The following is a 20,389-nucleotide window of genomic DNA, read 5'->3' as shown; positions in this document are numbered from 1 at the left end:
TGAATACCTGATTTTTTACAAAGAAATCAAAATTGTACAATGAATAAAAGAAAGCATCTTCAACAAATGGTGCTGGCATATCTAGATGTTGACATGTTGAAGAATACAAATAGATCCATATCTATCACCATGCACAAAACTCAAGTCCAAATGGATCAAAGACCTTAACATAAATCCAGATACACTGAACCTGATAGAAGAGAAAGTGGAAAGTAGCCTTGAACACATGGACACAGGAGACCACTTACTAAATATAACACCAGTAGCACAGATGCTGAGAGCAACAATCAATAAATGGGACCTCCTGAAACTGAAAAGCCTCTGTAAGGCAAAGAACATAGTCAATAAGACAAAATGGCAGCCTACAGACTGGGGAAAGATCTTCATCAACCCCACATCTGACAGAGGTTTGATCTCCAAAACATATAAAGAATTCAAGTAACTACACACCAAAATACCAAATAATTCAATTAAAAAATGGAGTACAGATCTAAACAGAGAATTCTCAACAGAAGAAGCTCAAATGGTCAAAAGACATTTAAGAACTTGCTTAACATCCTTGGCCATCAGGGAAATGCAAATCAAAATGACTCTGAGATACCATCTTATGCCTGTCAGAATGGCTAAGATCAAAAACTCTAATGACAGCTTATGTTGGAAAGGATGTGGAGTAAGGGGAACACTCCACCACTGCCAGTGGGAGCGCAAACTTGTACCACCACTTTGGAAATCAGTATGGCAGTTCCTCAGAAACTTGGGAATCAATTTGCCTGAAAACCCACCCAGAAATACCACTCTTGAGCATATACCCAAAGGATGCACAATCATACCACAGGTCATTTGCTCAGCTATGTTCATAGCAGCATTGTTTGTAAGGTGTTGCTATTCTACTTGGAGATTTTTCTTCAGTGACCTTCCTGGGAATGGCCCCTGGAGAGCCCAGTGCAAAGTTGGGAGCTGTCAGCCCCATATTCTCATCAGCCTTGTGAATGAGATGCAGCCCACCCCATCCACTGCAACAAAGGAAGGGATGGTGAGGGCCTGGAGCCCACTTGTGTTTCTCTGCTAGCCTGCGTGCAGTGGGAGGGAGGCCCAGCTCTACCTGGGAAGACCTGTGAACACTGTGTCTCCTGCCTCCCCGCCTCTTGGGGCTCCCAGACACCTGGTGCTGCTGAGAAGGAGGAGCACAGCCCAGCCTTCCCCTGTGCGTCTTCTGGTCTCTGGTTTCTCACGTTCCCCCCCCCCCAGTGTGGTGCTGGTACCTGCTGTCCTGCTCCAAGGCTGGGTGCTCTTGCTCAGTGTAACTGTAGGGTGTACACTCTACCAGCTCAGTGTTAGTGAGGTGCGCAGGTACACACTTTACTAGTTGTGCTTATGGGAAGGAGGGAACTACACGAGCTGGACATTCATCTTTTTTTAAAATATCCAATATGTATTTATAAATATTTTTGCCCATTTAGCTTGAAGCTTGTTTTTTATTTTTAAATTTTGCCCTATATTAGCATGTATCACTGGTCCAAAATAATGTGTTTCCTTGTGACCTTTTCACGTCGCTCATTCGTCCCCACTAAAAAATGGTTATGCAGACTTTGGCACCTGAGTCCTACATATTCCTGTGTAGCCAGGCCTCTGTGTGTGCAGTTCATGATCTATGTGTACATGTGTGCGGGTGCAAACACAGGAAGGCCAGGGGAGAATGTCAGGTGTCCTTCTCCATCACTCTCTATCTTGAGACAGGGCTTCTCACTCAATCTGGAACTGGGCTGGTAGCCAGCAAGCTGCAGTGACCCTCCTGTCCCTCTCCCTGCCCTTTCAGTGCTGGTGTTACAGGCTTGTACAGTCATGACTAGCTTTGTACATGGTGTTGGTAATTTGAGCTCACCTGCTAAGCCATCTCCCCCACTCCATCTTAAAGTTATTCATCTTAAAACATAATAATATAATTTTATCAACTCAAGTGAGTTTTCAAAATGGTAAGAAACTAGACAGCTGTCAGGAGATGGTACTTCCAGCAGAGATGAGGAGGGAATGCTGGTGTGTAAATTATAAAAACAGACGCAGCCCAAACAAAAGCTGTCTGTGCAGCCGGTGCTACCCAAAGAACTCCAGGATGGCATCAGAGATGGTTCTGGTGATTGGTTGGTGGTCTGCTTAAGAGGCACAGAAACAGCCAGGTTGGTGGTGGTGCACACCTTTAATCCCAGCACTCGGGAGGCAGAGGTAGGCGGATCTCTGTGAGTTGGAGACCAGCCTGATCTACAGAGGGAGTTCCAGGACAGCCAGAGCTACACAGAGAAGTCCTGTCTTCATCAACAAGAACAACAAAACAGATTCGGAAACAGAAGCGGGGCTTTGGGTTTCTGTAATCAAGAATTAAAGGCAAACTTTGGTACTTTGAAGGGCGTCTAGTTGCTGTGACAGAGCACCCCAGCAAAGCAACCTAAGGAAGAAAGAATTCATTTGGCTTCAGTTTCAGGTTACAGCTCATCATGGCAGAGATGTCACAAAGGCAGGAGGAGCTTGAGGCCGCTGGTGACACTACAGTTGAGAAGTATAAAGTGATGAACATGTGCTCAACTCCTCTCCCTCCCTCCCCGTCTCTCCCCCTTCCTCTCTCCCTGTCTCTTCCCTTCCCTCCTTCCCTCCCTTCATTAATTTATTTTTGAGATAAGTCTTATGTTACCTGGGCAGGCCTAGAACATGCTATGTAGACCAGACTGTCCTCCAACTTACAGGATCTGCTTGCCTCTGCCTGCCAAGTGACGGCATTAAAGGCATGTGCCACCACACTCAGCCCATAACTGTCTCCTTTTTATTCAGTTCAGGGGCCCAGTCTAAGGAATGGTGCCACCCATAGTGGATAGATCTCCTTACTTCCCCACAGGCATGCTCAAAGTCTGGTTCCCAGGTGGCTCTAGACCCCATCAAGTTGACAGATCTATTTCATCTGTCCCACTCTCAGTGAAGTTATGGAGTCCAATTCCATCAACCTTTGCCAAATCCCGCTGTGAAAGCTCTAAGTGCTTTTCACATAGTTGGCCCAATTATTAGAAATTATTAATCTACTGTACATTAACTCGAATCTGAACTTGTAGATTGTACTTTAAGCTAAGTTATGATAGTGTTTGTGTGCTTGCCAATAAAGGAAGCCCCACCCCTGCCAACCCAGCTCTGCTCTGGCTTGCTTGGATTAAGGCTCTATCAGGGGAGCACCATACTGCTTACTAGTGAAGAAATCGGGTTTCTAAGCCATCTGTTTCTAGTCACACACTCCGATGTAGTAAGACCCCTCTAGAACCTAGATTGTAAAGTCTGAAGTCTCGGTGTGACTGAATCCTGCTGCGTTAACATTCATGTTTCTTCTTCTTTGTTTTTAACTATGACTTGTGATTGCTAATTTCCCAGGTGCCCTTTGGCTTTGGTGTTGCTGCCAGTGTCCGAGTGGGCAATGCTCTGGGGGCAGGGAATGCTGAGCAGGCCCGGTGTTCCTGTACCACTGTTCTTCTGTGTGCTGGTGAGCAACATCTGTGGTCCGTGCTGAATTTAGTGCAATGTCTGAGTCTGTTTGTGCTCCAACAGCCGAATATCTCAGACGGGCAAACTTGTTAAGAGCAAAACTTATTTCTCACAGCTTTGGGGGATGATCAAGCCCTAGATTAAGTACCACCAGGTCTGGTTATCTGATGAAGTCAGCCCTCAGCTTCCAAGGTCTGCTTCATGCTGCTTTGTCTTGAAGGGAGGAGCAGCGTGAACTCCTGTGGTGGAAGAGGAGGAAGCGGAAAAGGGGTGGGAGGGGTAGAGTCCTCAGTCAGGTGCTTTTAGAAAACACCTATCCCGTGCCTGGCAGCACAACCCTCATGATTCAGTCACCTTGCTTTTGTATTGGAAATGAAATTTCACCCTGAGTACTCAAGGGATGAAAACATTCAAAATGTAATTCCGGGGGTTCAACTCTGGGTAACAGATGCCCTTAGAAGGAAGCAGAGACAGCAGATCTTAGTTGGCTTTTTCATAGACAGTGAAAAAGAATTACTAGCTGCACTGTAGCCCTGATTTTGAGACAAGGTTTCACTATGTTGCCCAGGCTGGTTTTGAATGTCCAGGTCACAAATTTAAGCAATCCTTCCGCGTCAACTTCCCACATAGCTGGGGCTGCAGGTGCGTGCCCTTGAGCCCAGCTTCGAATCTCCCATGGGAAGTTTTGTCACGTTCTGGAGAGCTGTTGTTTCCTGTGACTCCTTTTATATTTCCCAGGTGTCTGTGCGCTCCTGGTGGGAATTCTGCTGGCTGCCTTGAAGGACGTGGTTGCCTACATATTCACCAATGACAAGTAGGTAGTTATCCAGAAACCGTCCTTGCTTTTATGCCTTCTTCCCTGCAAATCTTCCGGTTATGAGGGGGGCATGGCCCTTCCCTTCACGGGAAAGCTTGTAGCACAGCCAGGAAGGAGAGGCAGGCACAGATGAGAAACAAGTTTGAATGATGCAAGCCTGTGCAATTCCACCACACTCTTTCAGTACCCACACCATTCAGACCTGAGTGGAGTTTTGCTCTGAGAAACAGAACAAAGCATGTGGGTTTGTCTCATCCCCAGACGGGTACCTTATGGGGCAGCACACTCTGTGGTGGCCACCCCGTCATTTGAGGCTGTGTTTCCAAAAAATCACAGACTCAATCTTATACTTTTATCATGTTTTCTGTAACAATAATTCTGTAATTATTTAAGTATAATAAATCATCTATTGAAAGTCAGGCGGTGGTGGCACACGCCTTTAATCCTGGCACTCGGGAGGTAGAGGCAGGTGATCTCTGTGAGTTCGAGGCCAGACTGGCCTACAAAGCTACACAGAGAAACCCTGTCTCAAAAAACCAAAACAAAAAAAATCATCTATTGAATAAAATAGACCATTATCAGACTGACCTGGTGGGACAGACCTGTAATTGCACTTATTCAGGAAGATCACAAGTTCAAGGCCAGCTTGCGCAACTTAGTGAGACTATCTCAAAATAAATAATTTTTAAAAGGAGAAAAACATCCATGGTATCAGAAACTTTACATATTCATAAAATTTGAATGGTTTTATCATGTACTTAACTTAAAAAATGTAATGTTTACACTGAAAAAGTTAGTGTGTGTACACACACATGCTCAAGCGACCCTGAATGTGTGTGCTATAGTTCATGTGGGGAGACCATCGGGCAACTTATGGAAGTCCATTCTCCTTTTACCGTGTGAATCCTGGGGATGGAACTCAAGTCACCAGGCTTAGCCAAAAGCACCTTTATTCGCAGAGCCATCTCACTGACCCAGACTTGTCACAGTGTCACTGACTATTGTCCTCCTCCCGTAACAGGGACATTATTTCCCTCGTGAGCCAAGTAATGCCCATTTTTGCTCCCTTTCATCTGTTTGATGCACTCGCAGTAAGTATGCAGCGACGTCACTGTGTATGTGTGGGCAATGTTCCCAGCTTATTGATCTGAACTTTGCATGTCTGTGACTTACTGTTTGCCTGTCTGTCAGGGGTCCTTGCCTGGCTCTCATGTAACTGTATGTCTAGAGTGATGTGCTGGCCAAATGGCCGGGTGACTGCTGGATACACCCAGGCATGCTGGGTAATGATGAGCTAACTCTGACCACTAGAAGGTCTCTCCCTGGGCTCGTCTCCTGTGGAACTGTGGGTGTTTAAAGACCCTGTGGCTACATTCCAGAACCAACCCAGGAGGCTTTAATATTCTTTGTGGAATGACTTAAACAGGTCACTGTGGCTCAGCATTTCTTCCTATGGGTTCTCTCCACTTCCTCCACGTCGCTCCAGAGATGGGTGCCCATGGTTGAGCACAGCAGTGGTAAGGACAGCGGCAGGAGACACCCACACTGTGTTGGTAGTCTTCAGCTACTTTCACACATTCCTACTGAGATGCTGTATATTTTTAGACAATATGTGGCTTTCTAAAATAACTTTTAAGTAGTTGAGATAGCCAGAGATTTAAATAATTCCACCTGTCCTGCTTGCCTCTCTGTCCCTATGACAGAATCCATGACCAAAAGCTACTTAGGGAGGAAAGGGTTTATTTGACTTGTTAGAATGCATTAAGGACAACCAGGGAGGAACTCAAGCGGAGACCATGGAGGAACATTGCTTACTGCCTTGCTCTCCCTGGCCCTCCTTTTGTATACAACCATTCACCACCTGCCTAGGGTTGCCACCGCCCACAGTGGGCTGGTCCCTCCCACATCATCATTAATCAAGAACATGCCCACATATATGCCCACAGGCCAATGTGACGGAGGCGATTCCTCTTCCTATGTTCTCTCTCCCTGGGTGACTCTAGTTTGTGTCAGGTTGACAGCGCCCAGCACATGGCCTGACTGCTCTGTAATGAAAGCTGCCGTGCTCCGTCCATAGCAGCTTTTGAAACAGGACAGCTTCCTTCATCTGCGATGTCTGCTTTGGGCAGTGCGGTCTGGGGGGCAGCAGCACTGTACTCTGAACTCGATGTGACGAGCCAGGCCAGACGGCAGGACAACTGTTGGTTTCTTCCCTGCAGGGCACCTGTGGCGGGGTCCTGAGAGGTACAGGAAAACAAAAGATAGGTGCTATCCTGAACGCCATTGGTTACTACGGGTTTGGTTTTCCTATCGGAGTGTCTCTGATGTTCGCTGCTAAACTTGGGATAATAGGTATGTGTTTGGTTCCTTAGTGATTCTCCCCAGATCTCACTGTTGTAGTAAAATCAATGGCTTGAGGTGTAAAGCGGCTGGCTGGAAAACTGTTCTGTGGAAAGGGAGGCATTCCTGTATGATGCCCACTGCAGCAGGAATGAGCCCTGGCGGTAACAGTGGAATTACTGGTTTTCATGAGGCTCCTAGTGTTTCTCCACTAAAGGGCATGATGGATTTGGGGCTGCAATGTACATGTGTGGCATGTAGATTTAAATCACGTCTGAGAAGTGTCTATGTAAGACTGGTGAGGTTACTTAGTGGGTAGGAGCGCTTGCCATGAGCCCATGACCTTGTTCAGGCTCTGGGGTACACTGAGAATTAAGTCCTGAAAGTTGTCCTCTGACATCATGGCACCTGTGCCCACACTCTCACACAGGCCTTGTGCACCCATATATGGTTACACACACAGTTTCTGTTTGGACTTTGTATTGTGTCAACATGAATAAATTATATAATTATCAGGAAGGCTTTATTGCAGTTCAAAACCTATAGAATTGTGTGAAGTAGTTTAAAAGCTGTATATGTGTTTTGTGTATATATTTCTGTTTTTATCTTCTATACATTTCTTTTAGTAACAATGAATTTTACCTCATAATAAAAATAGTGCAGTTGGAACTGGGGATGCCTACGTGCATGATGCCCTCGGTTACATCCTCAGAACTGTTTTTTAAAGTCTAATTAGAGAACTGCATGACTGCCCCAGTATGTGTGGAAGTCACTCTCTTTGGTCTCTGTACAACCAGCACATTTTTATTATGTAACAAATTTTATTTTCTGCCGTTTCTTTGCAAACCTCGAAATTACAGGCGGCAGAGGAGATGCACCATGTGCTGCATCTTCACTCCTTCTGTGGGAGGAATAGCTCCTGTTTATAAAACACGGGGTGAGGAGCCTCCAGCATGTACATACAAACCACTAAGACGGTCAGGCACCTTGCTTCAGGACCAGTTCCTAGGAATGGAATCATGACATCTAAGGATATACACTGCCACCCCACCTACACCTCAACTGTAAGGATGGCCCCAGCCTCCACCTAGTGTCCTTGCAGGAGTAAAAGTGAGAATCCGTGTCAGCAAGTGGCTGACAACCGAATCTGGAGACTAAGTCCCAGCTCACAGTGCATTCCAACTCTGCACAGCTTGCTCTGCAGTGGCTGTTGACACAGAAGCGATGGCTTACAAGTGATTAAAAATAGTTTCTTCTCGGGCTGGAGAGACGGCTCAGCGTTTAAGAGCAGTTGTCATTCTTACAGAGGACCCTAGTCTGGCTCCCGGCATCCATATGGCAGCTTACAACCAGCTATGACTCCAGTTCTAGAGGGTTCTAGCACCTTCTTCTGTCTTCCCTGGGCACTGCACACACATGGTGCAATTATATGCAGGCAAAACACTGATACACATAAAATGAAAATCTTTAAGGAGTAGTTTCTTACCATACACATTCTCTTATGGAGCTCTCTTGGAGTCTCAATATTCATTAAGATTTATTTGTTTAATGTATGTGTACCAGGGTGTATATATGTGCATTCCCAATTCTTGGTATTTTTCATGTAACAGTAGAGGAATGTCTTCCAAGCAAACTACTTCTTTCCTCACTCCCTTTATCTCAGTCCCCGTTTCTCTCCTCTTTCCCTCTTCCTCCTCCTCCTCCTTGATGCTTTCACTGTGTATCCCAGATTGGCTTGGAACTCACTATGAATCCTGGAATAGCCTTGAACCTTTATCTCTCTGCTTCAGCCCCTTGAATGCCACTACGCCCTGCTTCAAAACAAGCTTTTGAAAGCTACCAGGTCTCACAGCCATCCGTGCATACACCAGTCTGAAACCCTTTAGTGGGTCTCCATTACCATGAATACATAGTAATCCCTGGATTTTTCTGTGGCTTACATGTCCTCCATGGCCTTCTCTTACCTTGACACTTCCTACCTGGCCTCTCCATTCAAGAGGCTCCCAAGCTGGCATCTTCCTGTAGCATGCTTCTCCCGCCTCAGTCCGCACCATTGGCCTGGACCTTCCCTAGGCTGGTTCAGGTCCCCACCTCGGAAGGCCACTCATTCAGACTGCTCTGCAGGTCATCATTAATGACCAGAGAGTTCCCGCCACACACCCACCACTCTTCCATTTCCACTTTGTTCCTTTGTTCATCGTCTGTCCTTCAGTGTCTCAAATAGCTCGGAGACAGGGTTCTGTCTTCTCTGTTCCGTGTTTATCCAGTTTCTGAGACATTAATTTAACTTAAATTTTGCTCCACTGACTATGAGTTATCAAGGAAGAATTTTAATTGTCATGGGAACAGAATTGATGTCCTTGATGCTCATTTTGTGTCCACAGGCCTCTGGTCTGGACTGGTAGCCTGTGTTTTCTCCCAAGCCCTCTCCTATTTAATCTACATCATGAGGATCAACTGGCATAGAGTCGCAGAGCAGGTAACAGTCTCCATGTCATTTTAAAATGCATCAGCTCTTGATCCCACACTTGATAAGGCACTTGATCCCATGGTTGACAAGGCATCTTTCAGTGTGAAATGATGAATAAAATCCCACCAGTTTCAAGACAGACAAAGTATCATGAACCATACTGAGTGTGTGGGGAGGCAGAAGGGAGACATGAAGGAGACAGAAAGACGGTCCTCGTAGTTAGAGTTGATTGGTGTCTCCTGACCATAGGACTCAGCCCCAGAGAAGAAAACAGAAAGTGGCTGCAATATATTTTTGTTTTTCTGTAAAATAGTGTTAGAAAAATAGTTTCCTGTTTATGTCGATTAGTTCTTTTTAATGCTTCAATTAAAAAACTTGGGATTTTTTTTGGTTTTGTTTTGTTTGTTTGTTTGTTTTGGTCTTTTCTTACAAAGAAGTAATGTGTTAAATATTTGTGGTTTGTGGGACGTTGTGGGCAGGGGTGGTGACCCATATGAGTGTGTCTGCTCACAGGGGTGAGGCCTAGCTTAAGACAAGTGGGTGACCAAGAGGAAGGAGTCTTAATAAGGAGACAGGAGGGGGAGCTCAGGAATTCTGGCCGTCACCATTTACTCTTCTGACCCCTTTGGCTTTGCCTGATGGTGATACATTGTGTGTTTAAGTTCATGTTGATTGTTGAGGGAATAGAATATACAGAGTATTTACTTGGGGCTGGAGAGATGACTCGGTAGTTAAGAGAACTGACTGCTCTTCCAGGGAATCCCTCTTTAGTTGCTGGCACAAAACTGGTAGCTCACCACTGCCTGTAACTCCAGGTCCAGGGGATCCCATGCCCTCTTCTGGCCTCCATGGGTACTGCGTGGCATGGCCCACAGACACACATGGGCAAAACACCCATATCCGTAATTAAACCTTGGGGAAAAATTGATATCGACTTGGTCAGTAAGCTAGCTTCTAGATGGTGATGTCATTTACCTTTAGATTTGGTCCTTCTATTCATATCTGGAGACACTAAAGGCATAAGTGCAAACATGTTAAGCCCTCAGCTTTTTTATTAGACATTTTCTGGTGTTATCATCTCTTAGTATGTCATGTGACATTTTTCATGTTTCCAGTATTATAGCCTTTCACCATTATCTTTAGTTGAAGTTTTAACAAAAAGCTACAGCTGGACTTGATTTCTACTTCATTCACTCATGTAGCCTTGTTTTTAGGCACAAGTTCGAGCTGGGCTAAAAAGCACCAAGGAGCCGACACCCACCCCAACAGGTAATGGACTACTCTTTACAGTTCTGTTTCTGCATAGTCGACGCTCAATTGTCCAGAGAGGTCGAGCCTATGGCCTGCTCTCATGACAGTAACATTTGTCTCCTCCATAACTTGCCAGACCAACTCTGAACTCTCCTGTTAAATGTTTCACATGCACTAGCTGACAATCGAGGGTCATTTCTTAATGCCATAGTGACAAAGTGGATGTCCCACTGATCTCTTCAAACAGATCCGCCCATCTTGGGAAGAGAAGTTACTGATGGAGTGATTCTGCCTGATGTCATCAGACCGGAGAGCCAGACTGGCCCGCTGGTAATAGAAGAGAGCAGCCAGCATGCAGTGCACACCATCGGGGAGGTCCTGACGGGGAAACAGCTGATCCTTTATCGCGGAATGGCTCTGGCTGTTTCTATTGCTGTCCTCATAGCGGGAATTGTAGTTCGAGTTCTCAATGATCGTGGCTAAGATAGGATTATCACCAGTCTGTGGACTGGTGATAATTGTGTGCCATGTCCTGAACGTGGACAGGAGCTTGTTAATGGAACAGACGTTTCTCTTAACTGTGGGTAGGAAGGCTGCCAGTAAGTGTCCGTGGTTACACTGAGATACCGCCCCACTGTAGTGCAGGTAAAGAAAGATGCAGTGTGCTTGCCTACTGTGTGTAAGGCCCTTGTTTGATGCTCAGCACTAAGATGTGTGTGGAGGGGGAGATGAACAAATGAATGAATGGTTGCCCAGATTTGGGGGCGTGCTGGGGATAGAGTCCACGGGCCTCAACTTGTGCTAAGCAAGAACTCTACCACTGAGCACACCCACGCCCCAGAAGCTCACTTCTAAGAATGCTTTTCTCTTTATCATGGTTTCCGAATACGACAGTTTGATTTTTCCCTACTGTAAGTGTACTTTACTCTTCCACGCATCCTCTGCTGCTGGAGCCTCACAGTGAGTGAATATGGGGCACCTGTTCTGCCTCTGTCTGGGTATTGTGCCACACAAGCACTTACAAAATAAATACCTACAATTTAAGATGCGTGCTGAGAATATTTGGGGACGTGATGTTATTATAAACGGTAATGTTAGGTTTCAGCTTTAAACAAATTTTCATACTAATTAGATAAGATAAGGACTTTGTTGTTGTTGTTCCTTGACTCCCACAATGTTTTGGTTTGGCTTCACTTTTCAGGAAAGACATTTTTATAGCCAAATCTAGAAAATTTGGGCAAATCTAAGATAATTTTTTTAAAAAGTATCTAGATTTAAAAAGTATTAGTATTTAAAAACTAAAACAACAAACAAATACCAGGCATTCCCCAAGCACAAAGCTCCCAAGTTACCCATAGAGGCGTGCAGAGCCCCACAGTGTTAGTTACCATGATTATACCATAGACCCGGTGAGATCAGTAGATGTAGAGAAAACATTTCATTTGTTTCGGAAGCTTTATTCTGTGGTCAGCTACCTGTGTTGTCTCAGGGAGCCTGTGATGGAGCAGAGGCTCCCTTCATGACCTGGAGTCAAAAGAAAAGAAAGAGGCTGGGCTCTCACTATCCCATTCATGGCCAGGCTTCCAAAGGCTGGACATCCTCCCGCTAGGCCCCACCTCTTAAAGCCACATAATCTTCCACTAGTGATGCACCAGGGACTATGTCCTTAACACAAGGTCCTCAGCGAACACTGTAGCATCTGCTGGGCAGCCAGTACCTCCTTTTGCTTATTTAATTTGCTGTCTTGTGGATGAGAAGACAACCGAGGATCATCAACTCGCTCTGTAAAGCTGATAAAGAAACCCATAATAAATAGTGAGATTATAAGTATAAAAGCTTACAACCTCAAGGAGACAATAGAAAATATTATAACAATAGTATAGCCACATCACAGAACAGGACACTACAAGATAAGATATTTTGAAGTAAATCTATACCACATAAAATGCATCATTTGTAACCTCAGAGGCATTCAGTGCCAGTATGCAGTCATAACTCTTGCCTACTTGTGAAGTGTTTCATCAAGCCCCAAAGGAACCCTCGTTTATCAAGGTGGCACTCAAGTCTCTTCCTCCAGCCCCCAGCAAACACTAACCTGTTTTCTATGTCTGTAGACTTACCTCCAGGGTATTGAAGGACAACATCTGGCCCTTTGCATCTGCTTCTTCAGCTTGATAGTTGATGTTCATCCTCAGAGCCACACCCATCTGGACCCTCCTCCCTTTCCTGGCTGAATGATACATCTTGACTGCTTCTCTCTCAGCTAGTGTAAATAGCACTGGTGTGACCATTCATATACAGGTTCTCTGTATACACACCTGTCCAACTCCATTTGAATATGTACCGGGGAGTGGAATCGTTATGTTATACTGTAAGTTTTAGGGGAACTGCAGCAGGATAGACAGGAAACTATGGGGAGAGAAAAACACCCATACTCCAGAGCTTGCCAGTGGAGAAGCAAGAACTTCAGCATTTACTGTGAATGCCACCAACGTAGAGATGATATTCCTTTCACATTTAGCTATTGATGGCAATAAATCAGACTTAAAACCTGAATGGTTGATCTTGAGTAGGGCCTCATTCTTCTCTTAGATCAGTGGGGTTCAATGACCCTTTCACAGGGGTTGTATATCAGATATTCTGTATATCAGATATTTACATTTACAATTCATAACAGTAGCAAAATTACAGTGATGAAGTCACAACAAGATAATTTTATGGTTGGGGCCACCACAATACGAGGAAATGTATTAAAGGGTCCCAGCATCATGAAGGTTGAGAACCATTGTCCTAGATATTTTCTGAGAATCTCAAATAAGGCTGTTTTCATTTACAGAGAAGACATTCTATCTTCCTGCATCCCTGTGATCCATACTTTAACTTTATTAAGTGTAATCCTGTCAGGTCCCCCCAAGGACTACTTACTCAAGTTCCTTAGCAACTCTTAGAAAATAACAGCTTCAAAACCCAGCACTTTGAGGCAGAGGCAGGTGGATCTCTGTGAGTTTGAGGTCAGCTTTGTCTGTGAGTTCTAGGTTAGCCAGGACTACAATGAGAGACCTTGTGTCTCAGAAAAAATGAAGACAAAACCCCTGCTAAAATGGTAATAAGACTAATGTAAAGTCAATGGAGAGTGATTCCCTCAGAGAAGTCTGCACCCATGCTTGTGGACGTGTCTTACTTTCAGAACACCTCTCTTCCTCTTAACCCTTATGCTTAAATTCTGTCTTAAGTGCCTTTTAGAAACCCAACCTTCCTTTCTGCTAGCGTATCCTCCCAGTCTTCTGCATTGAGGACAAAGGCCAGGCCCTGGAGTCACATGCAGAGCAGGTGGTTTGATTCAGGAATGAGACTGGGTCAGCGGTGAGCTTGTGTTTCGAACCCAGGGCAGTAACTGGACATGGAAAAGGTGAGCTGACTGGTATGCCAAGACAAAAGAGCATCTCAAAAAAATGCTCAGTCAAAACCAGGAGGGCAGAGGCAGAAAGAGGAGAAAAGCAGAATGACGAGCAGAAAAGGTAACAGATATTACGCAGTCTCACCAGTGAAGGGCACGGGCTGTTCCTGCAGAGCACCCAGGTTCAATTCCCAGCACCTACTAGATGGCTCACAACTGTCTATAACTCCAGTTCTAGGGGATCTGAGTCCTCTTAGGGTCTCTGTGGGCAGTGCAGACATGTGGTGCATAAGCATGCATGCAGGCAAAACACTCACACATAAAATACAAATAAATACATCTTAAAAAAGTAATATTCACTGCAGATAAAGACATCTTGTGAATTCTCCAAAAGGGAAAAAGCCCACCCCTAAGGAGTGGATCCTTTTACAGCGGCTAAGCCTAGATTTTGGTGATACCTTAAGGTAGCGGAGAAGGGGACCAGTCAGTGTAATCCACAAGGGTAAGGGGCTAGTGTGCTACCTGAATCGCTAGAGTGGGAACCTGAGCTCTGCAGCCCTAACAACCTAGGTTCTTCAATTAGACAGACAGGAGATGGAGAAAAGCCAGGAAAAGAGATTCAGCCAATATAGATACTTAGGGAGGGGAACAGATGAATAGGTCTGGTGGGTCCCCCACCCCAGCCCCGAGCTCCAGGCCCCAGGCCATTTTTCAGGGTCCTGGTATGAAATTCAGTTTAAATAGAGAACAATGTGTAACTATTCAGGCCTGATCTAAGTGCGGGTCTGCCAGTTATTACTGCACCAGCTCCTGTCTCTTCAGCAAGGTGGCCTGATAAGTCATCAGAGCTGTGTGAAATCTTTCTGGGAATGAGTTCGTCTTCTGGTTGGCACCAGGCTTCAACCTTTTTCTCCTCCCAGCATGAGACCCTGGGTAAATTTTGATTTCTTGGGATCTGACTTAGCGTTCTCTAAGGGAGGAGAATTAATTGGTGTGTGTGTGTGTGTGTGTGTGTGTGTGTGTTTAGATGATATATTGACTTCAGGACACCATCCATGTAGTCTAACAATGGCCGTCTTAACTCCGGAGAGGCTGAGAATCAGGTAGTTGCTCAGCTCATGAGCCTGGATGTCTCAGCTGTCCCAGTCTGGTCCTGAAAGCCTGGAGGATTCCTGGACAGCTGCCGTACTTTAGGCTACACTGAAATCCCAAAGAAGTGGGTTCTAATATTGGAGAAAGAATATCATGGCAACAGCGAGAGTGAGGCAAGCAGGCACTAAGCGGCTTCCAGGTCCCGTTATCTGGGCTGTGAACAGAAGGTACCGTTCTGTTTCTCAGAGTAGAGGGAGTGGAGTGTGGGCAGCGTTTGCCCCTGCTGTTTTCCTCCTGCCCGACGTCCTGGCCAGAGAGAATCGGCTTTCCCTGGGATGGTGAGTCCTCCCTCACAGCTGACTCATGGCCATTTTCAGTTTATGAGTAGCCCTTCAAGGTCAGCTCCCTGAGCAACCCAGACTCCGCTGCTGTGCCGCCTATGGAATCCCATTGGTCACATCAGACCACCCATGTAGGGAATGAAGGAGGAATGATTCATTTTGGCCATATCGAGTGCCTGTCTACTAGAGGCAATGAAAAAGGCCATTACAAAATGTACCAACCATAATAATTACAGGAAATAATGCAGGGAGCTTCCACACATCTGTCTACTTTCAATGTAGGCTGAAATCACACACGAGTAAGTTAACCTAAACCTTGAGAAGTCAGAGGGCCAAGTCATTCTGACTATACAGTTTACATGCTTAGCCTCTCCAGATATCACACAAAAAGCTTCAAACACTAGACCAGGGGCCCCAGACTGCCTTTTTTACTTTATTAGACATGGTCTTCAAGATCTTTAATAACTGTTAGGGGACCCTGAGGGCCAAAAGTACCAACTGGAAGAATAAAGAAAGCTACAATAATGATAACCCTGGAAATGTAAGCCCACTGATGAATAGTAGCAACAGATGTTATAGGAATAACCAATCACCTTTTTTTATTGGATTGAAGGCCAACTCCACAAGATGGAATCCATCCCCGACACTGTCAATGAGGCCAAAATCTGTGGATAGATAGGTCATGGGCCAGAGGGAGAAAGCCACTATCATTACTCTGCTAAATGGACATAGTTAATAAAATAACTCCTAATGGCTTATTAACTATACCCATAGAGTCACACATCACTCAACCCTCATATAGTATATGAGGATTAACACAGAGACACACAACTGCTCAAGAAAATTATAAGAGACTTCAGGTTGCCAGGTCCTAAATGGGATATCTACCTTATACCCTTCCCCTAAGGTTCAGGGATCTATACAACAGAGCCAGAGGTGAATGACTTCAAGTAAACAGTGTTTTCCAGAACAAAGGACAAATGTGCATACGACCACACAGTGGCTGTGAAAGCTTAAACCAGACAGAATCCCAGGCTGGAGAAGGAGAGGCAGGCATGAAGTTCCACCCCAAGCTGAGGAGCTACTGGCATTGATCGATGCTGGGAGAAGGGAAGTCAGCTTTCTTCAGTGGAGTGACATCTGCCATAAGGAGCACACTCCAGGCCAGGCCACACCAGGAGTAGTTGGCCAACATAAGCTGGACTTAGCGGGAAGGAGGGCCAGGCCAGGGGTTGGAGTGTGAGAACATGAAGTTGTATGGGTAGGGAGGAAAGACAGCATCTATGGAAAGTTAGGAGTGGGGGTGATATGATCAAAATACATTGCATGAAATTCTCAAAGAATTTTAAAAAACCATTATTTTATTTCATGTTGTAAAAAGAAGCAATTGTAACTCATGGTTGTAGCAAACAAATTAACCTGTTTCTGCCATCTCAGGGGAACCTAGAGCTCCCTCTAGTGATTGAAAGGACTCGTTTAAGGCAACTACCCCACTCTCTGCTCCAAGGACTCTGCTTTGTGGTCAGTTAGGACAGTTCATCCAGGAGCATCCAAGACCACCTGACTAAAAACCCTCCCCCAAGGGTCTTGTCCAACCTGCAAAGTAGAGGCCTACTAGGAGCAAGAATGCCCCCCCTGTGAGGGTAAGCACCCCTACACCCCCTTGTGAGGGTAGGCAGTACTCCTCGTGAAGGTAGGTGTCCCCCCCCCCCTTGTGAGGGCAGGCCAGTTTTTATCCAAGAACCTTAGGCTCAAGTCAAACTTGAAAGTGAGCAAATATCCTGGGTGGTTTGTTTCTGGGCTCTGGGGACTCCATTGGGGACTTTGAGGGTTGGTGGGGTTCTGAGGTGATATAGAAATGAATACTTTGTATTGGAGTGAATTTTCATTTATTGATACAAATTTAAGGTCAATTTTGTTATATGTGTATTTCTATCCTTGTTTAGGTATTGTGTTTATACAGCTCTTTTAAAAAGTAATATATAAGCTGGGCATTGATAGCACACGCCTTTAATCCCAGCACTTGGGAGGCAGAGGCAGGCGGATCTCTGTGAGTTCCAGGACAGCCTGGTCTACAGAGCAAGTTCCAGGACAGCCTCCAAAACAATACAGAGAAACCCTGTCTCAAAAAACCAAAAAAAAGTAATATATAATTAAATTAGATTAAATATAGTCACCTAAAATAGTCAAGACTTATAGTTATGTTTTCTAGACACACAGAGATACACACATATATATATATGTGTGTGTGTATATATATATATATGTATATATATATATATCAATGGATAGATAGTCGTCAAGCCTTTCAAAGGTCTACAGAATACCACATTTAAAATAGTCTAGGGTTTTTCATGACAGTGAGACACGACTGCTCCTGCAATACCAATTACTTCAGAGAGGAAGATGGGCATCGAAGAAACTCGTTATGGAGTTTGCCTTTGACATGGCAAGATTAGCCATTTGGGCAAGAAACTGCTCTTGCCTGGACTGTTTGACTGTATGCTGTATAAAGTGGGCATGCAGGACCCACAGGAAAGTGACTGCTGAAACAAGATGGGACAGTCCTGCAGGGTTCCTCTTCATGGAAGAAGTTGCCAGACATTCTGCAGGACACAGAGAAAAATGACTGGCAAACTGGGACAGTTTGAAATTTCCTGCTTTGATGAGAAGTCTGTCAGACACACTATGGCCTATGGGCCGAAGATGGATGCTCCAACATTACAGAGGAACTTTGGATGACTGTCCAGGAAGCAAGATGTCTCTGTCAATTCTAGAGTTTACATATTATCCTTAATGGAATTGAAGACAGATAGTTATGGTTATGGTTTCGTTAGTTCTGATAAAAGATAAGTTACATTTTAGACTTTAGACTCACAAAGATAGATGATAGAATATTTTCTTTAAATTTTGCCAAATGTTAATGGACTAAATATTGTAATTATAGTTCTTGCTTAATAACTATTTTATTATATGTAATTTGACTATCTTAAAATTAAAACCTTTCTTTTTATTTGGGCAGAAAAGAGGAGATGATGGGGGTTGTCTTTCTGTACATATGTTTCTCTTATTGGTTAATGAATAAAGCACTATGTGGCTAGTGGCCAGGCAGGAAGGATAGGTGGGGCTACCCAAGGAGGAGGATTCTGGGAAGTGTAGGCAGAGAGAGGTCATCATGTGAGCCCAGGAAGAGAGGAGAGTCAGGCGTTCTCCAATAAGATAAGACCATGTAGAAATACACTGAGGCTACACAACCTCCTGTATCCCTGGACTCTCTTGAGATTCTGAAGGCTCTTGTGTCAACCAATGCACTAAGCCTCCTGTCCTGTAATGTCTATGAGCTGTCTGGGGCCTGCTAGCTACCCTCCCATAATCTCTTCCATAGGCCCCCACATCAGTTGAAAAACTTCTTATCAGTCAGGGGTATCTCCATTCCAGGAAATTCACTGACAGCCACACTTGTCTCTATATTTTCCCTCAAGGGTCCTAATATCCTTTGAAGGCTGAGACATGGAAACATAGCCTCATGATAGACTTCTGATCACTGGGCTATTGAAACTATTCTTGCTAATACACCATACAAAGCTCAACATGGGCAATAAAGAAATCAGATGGAATCCACAGAATAGTTCCGCCTGAAGACCATAACCAAGGTGTCCTGGACTTCCCTATAATCCCCAATCTTTACACCAATGCCTCCTGATTCACAATGTTAGATTAAGGATGTTTCTTTTGTGTTCCCATCCACCTAGACTCAATTCCCATTTGCTGTAGAATACTGAACCTCAACATCCAGGAAAAAAACATTTCAAATCAAGCATAACTTCTAAAGTTTGCCTCATGTAGTTAGGTTTTTCCTTCAAAGGCCTAAATCTCTCACCAAAAGGTCCAAATTCCTGGGCCTTATATTAATCTGAGGCAAAGTCTTTGCCATCACAGTAAGGTCAAAACTATAGGAATCCTAGTCATAAAACCACTAAGAACTACATAAAGCTTGGACATGACAGGGCTTTGCAGAATTGAGATTCTCTAGCTTGGGCCTTGTTGTTAAACTCTATGAGGCTTTGCAGTATGGGCAACTATGTGCTGAAGGTTGCATGCTTCCCATGGGAGCTGTCAGTGTGGCCCAGTTCCTCCCACAACTGTCAACATGCCCTAACAAGAAGGCTATACACTTACTGAAAATGTCATGAATTTTTTTCAATGTTTCCAACCTGATGGCATGACTCCCAAGGGAGAACTATGTAGATGACAGCTTCATGTCAATGTCAAAAGATTGGACACATGGATGGGGGACAAGAGGACACATGGATGGGGGACAAGAGGAATGTCTGTTAGATGGGATCTTAGGAATGACACAGGCTCTAGGCCTCCTAAAGCAGACACTTACTTTGGTTCCATTGCTAACTTTTCCTAATCTTGCATCTTTTCTCTGTGTATACATAGTCTAAGGGGGACACTTCCCAAACTTTGGGGCCTTCCTGGCACCCAGTAGCTGTCTCTCCAAGTCATTAGATTTGGCGGTACTTTTACATTAGGAGACTATCAGCTGTGGGTCTCTTGGTTGAGGAAGCATACACATTAACCCTGGGGCTGATGTGATGACTTACTTCCCTCACTAGGTCCTTGAACCCACTAGATTGCAGATGTTAAAGTCAGTAGATAACAAACTCAGGCTGGGAATGTACCTCAGTGGCAGAGTGCTTGCTTAGATGCATGAAGCCCTGGATTCAACCGCCTGGCAGGGCATAAATTGGATGTAGAGCGGCAAGTGCCTGTAATCTCAGCACCCATAAGTGGTAGGCAAGAGCATCAGAAGTTCAAACTCATCCCTGCTTCAAAGTGAGTTCTATGTAGGGGTCTGGGACACACGAGGCTCTAAGAAAAAAATATACTAGACACATCTCTCTTTTAAAAAACTTAGTGTGTGTGTCTCTGTGTGTATGTGCCACACACGTGTGCACGCTCGTGTATGCCAGTGTGTGTGAAGGTCAAAGGACAACTTACAGGAGTCAATTCTCTCCCTCCACCACAGGAGTTCCAGCAATAGAACTCAGATGCCGAGGCTTGGTGGTGGGTACCTTTACTCACTGACTTGTTCTGTCACCCCTGACTCTGCTCTTACTCTCTAGAGATTAGCATAAAACCATGATATGTTTTACTGC

At 44.8% G+C, this 20,389-nt stretch overlaps 1 protein-coding gene across 7 annotated transcripts in view; it reads left to right on the top strand.

Annotated features, from left to right (window-relative positions):
• LOC101827738 (multidrug and toxin extrusion protein 2) overlaps window positions 1-12,950 on the top strand; it is a 40,569-nt gene extending 27,619 nt beyond the window's left edge. For 6 of the 7 annotated variants that reach the window (XM_040748804.1, XM_040748801.1, XM_040748803.1 and 3 more), the window contains 7 exons: window positions 3,406-3,514; window positions 4,255-4,330; window positions 5,355-5,424; window positions 6,553-6,685; window positions 9,058-9,152; window positions 10,358-10,412; window positions 10,642-11,438. In XM_040748804.1, the coding sequence (XP_040604738.1) occupies window positions 3,406-3,514; window positions 4,255-4,330; window positions 5,355-5,424; window positions 6,553-6,685; window positions 9,058-9,152; window positions 10,358-10,412; window positions 10,642-10,877 (774 nt within the window). In that variant the 3' untranslated portion in view covers window positions 10,878-11,438. Of the gene's footprint in view, window positions 1-3,405; window positions 3,515-4,254; window positions 4,331-5,354; window positions 5,425-6,552; window positions 6,686-9,057; window positions 9,153-10,357; window positions 10,413-10,641; window positions 11,439-12,508 lie in introns of those variants that run through there. The other variant, XM_040748799.1, reaches the window with a different exon arrangement.
• The last annotated feature ends 7,439 nt before the right edge of the window (window positions 12,951-20,389 follow it).

Source organism: Mesocricetus auratus, unplaced genomic scaffold (assembly GCF_017639785.1).
Source record: "Mesocricetus auratus isolate SY011 unplaced genomic scaffold, BCM_Maur_2.0 Super-Scaffold_100007, whole genome shotgun sequence".
NCBI classification, from domain to species: Eukaryota; Metazoa; Chordata; class Mammalia; order Rodentia; family Cricetidae; genus Mesocricetus; species Mesocricetus auratus.
This window is presented reverse-complemented; position numbering and strand designations above follow the sequence as displayed.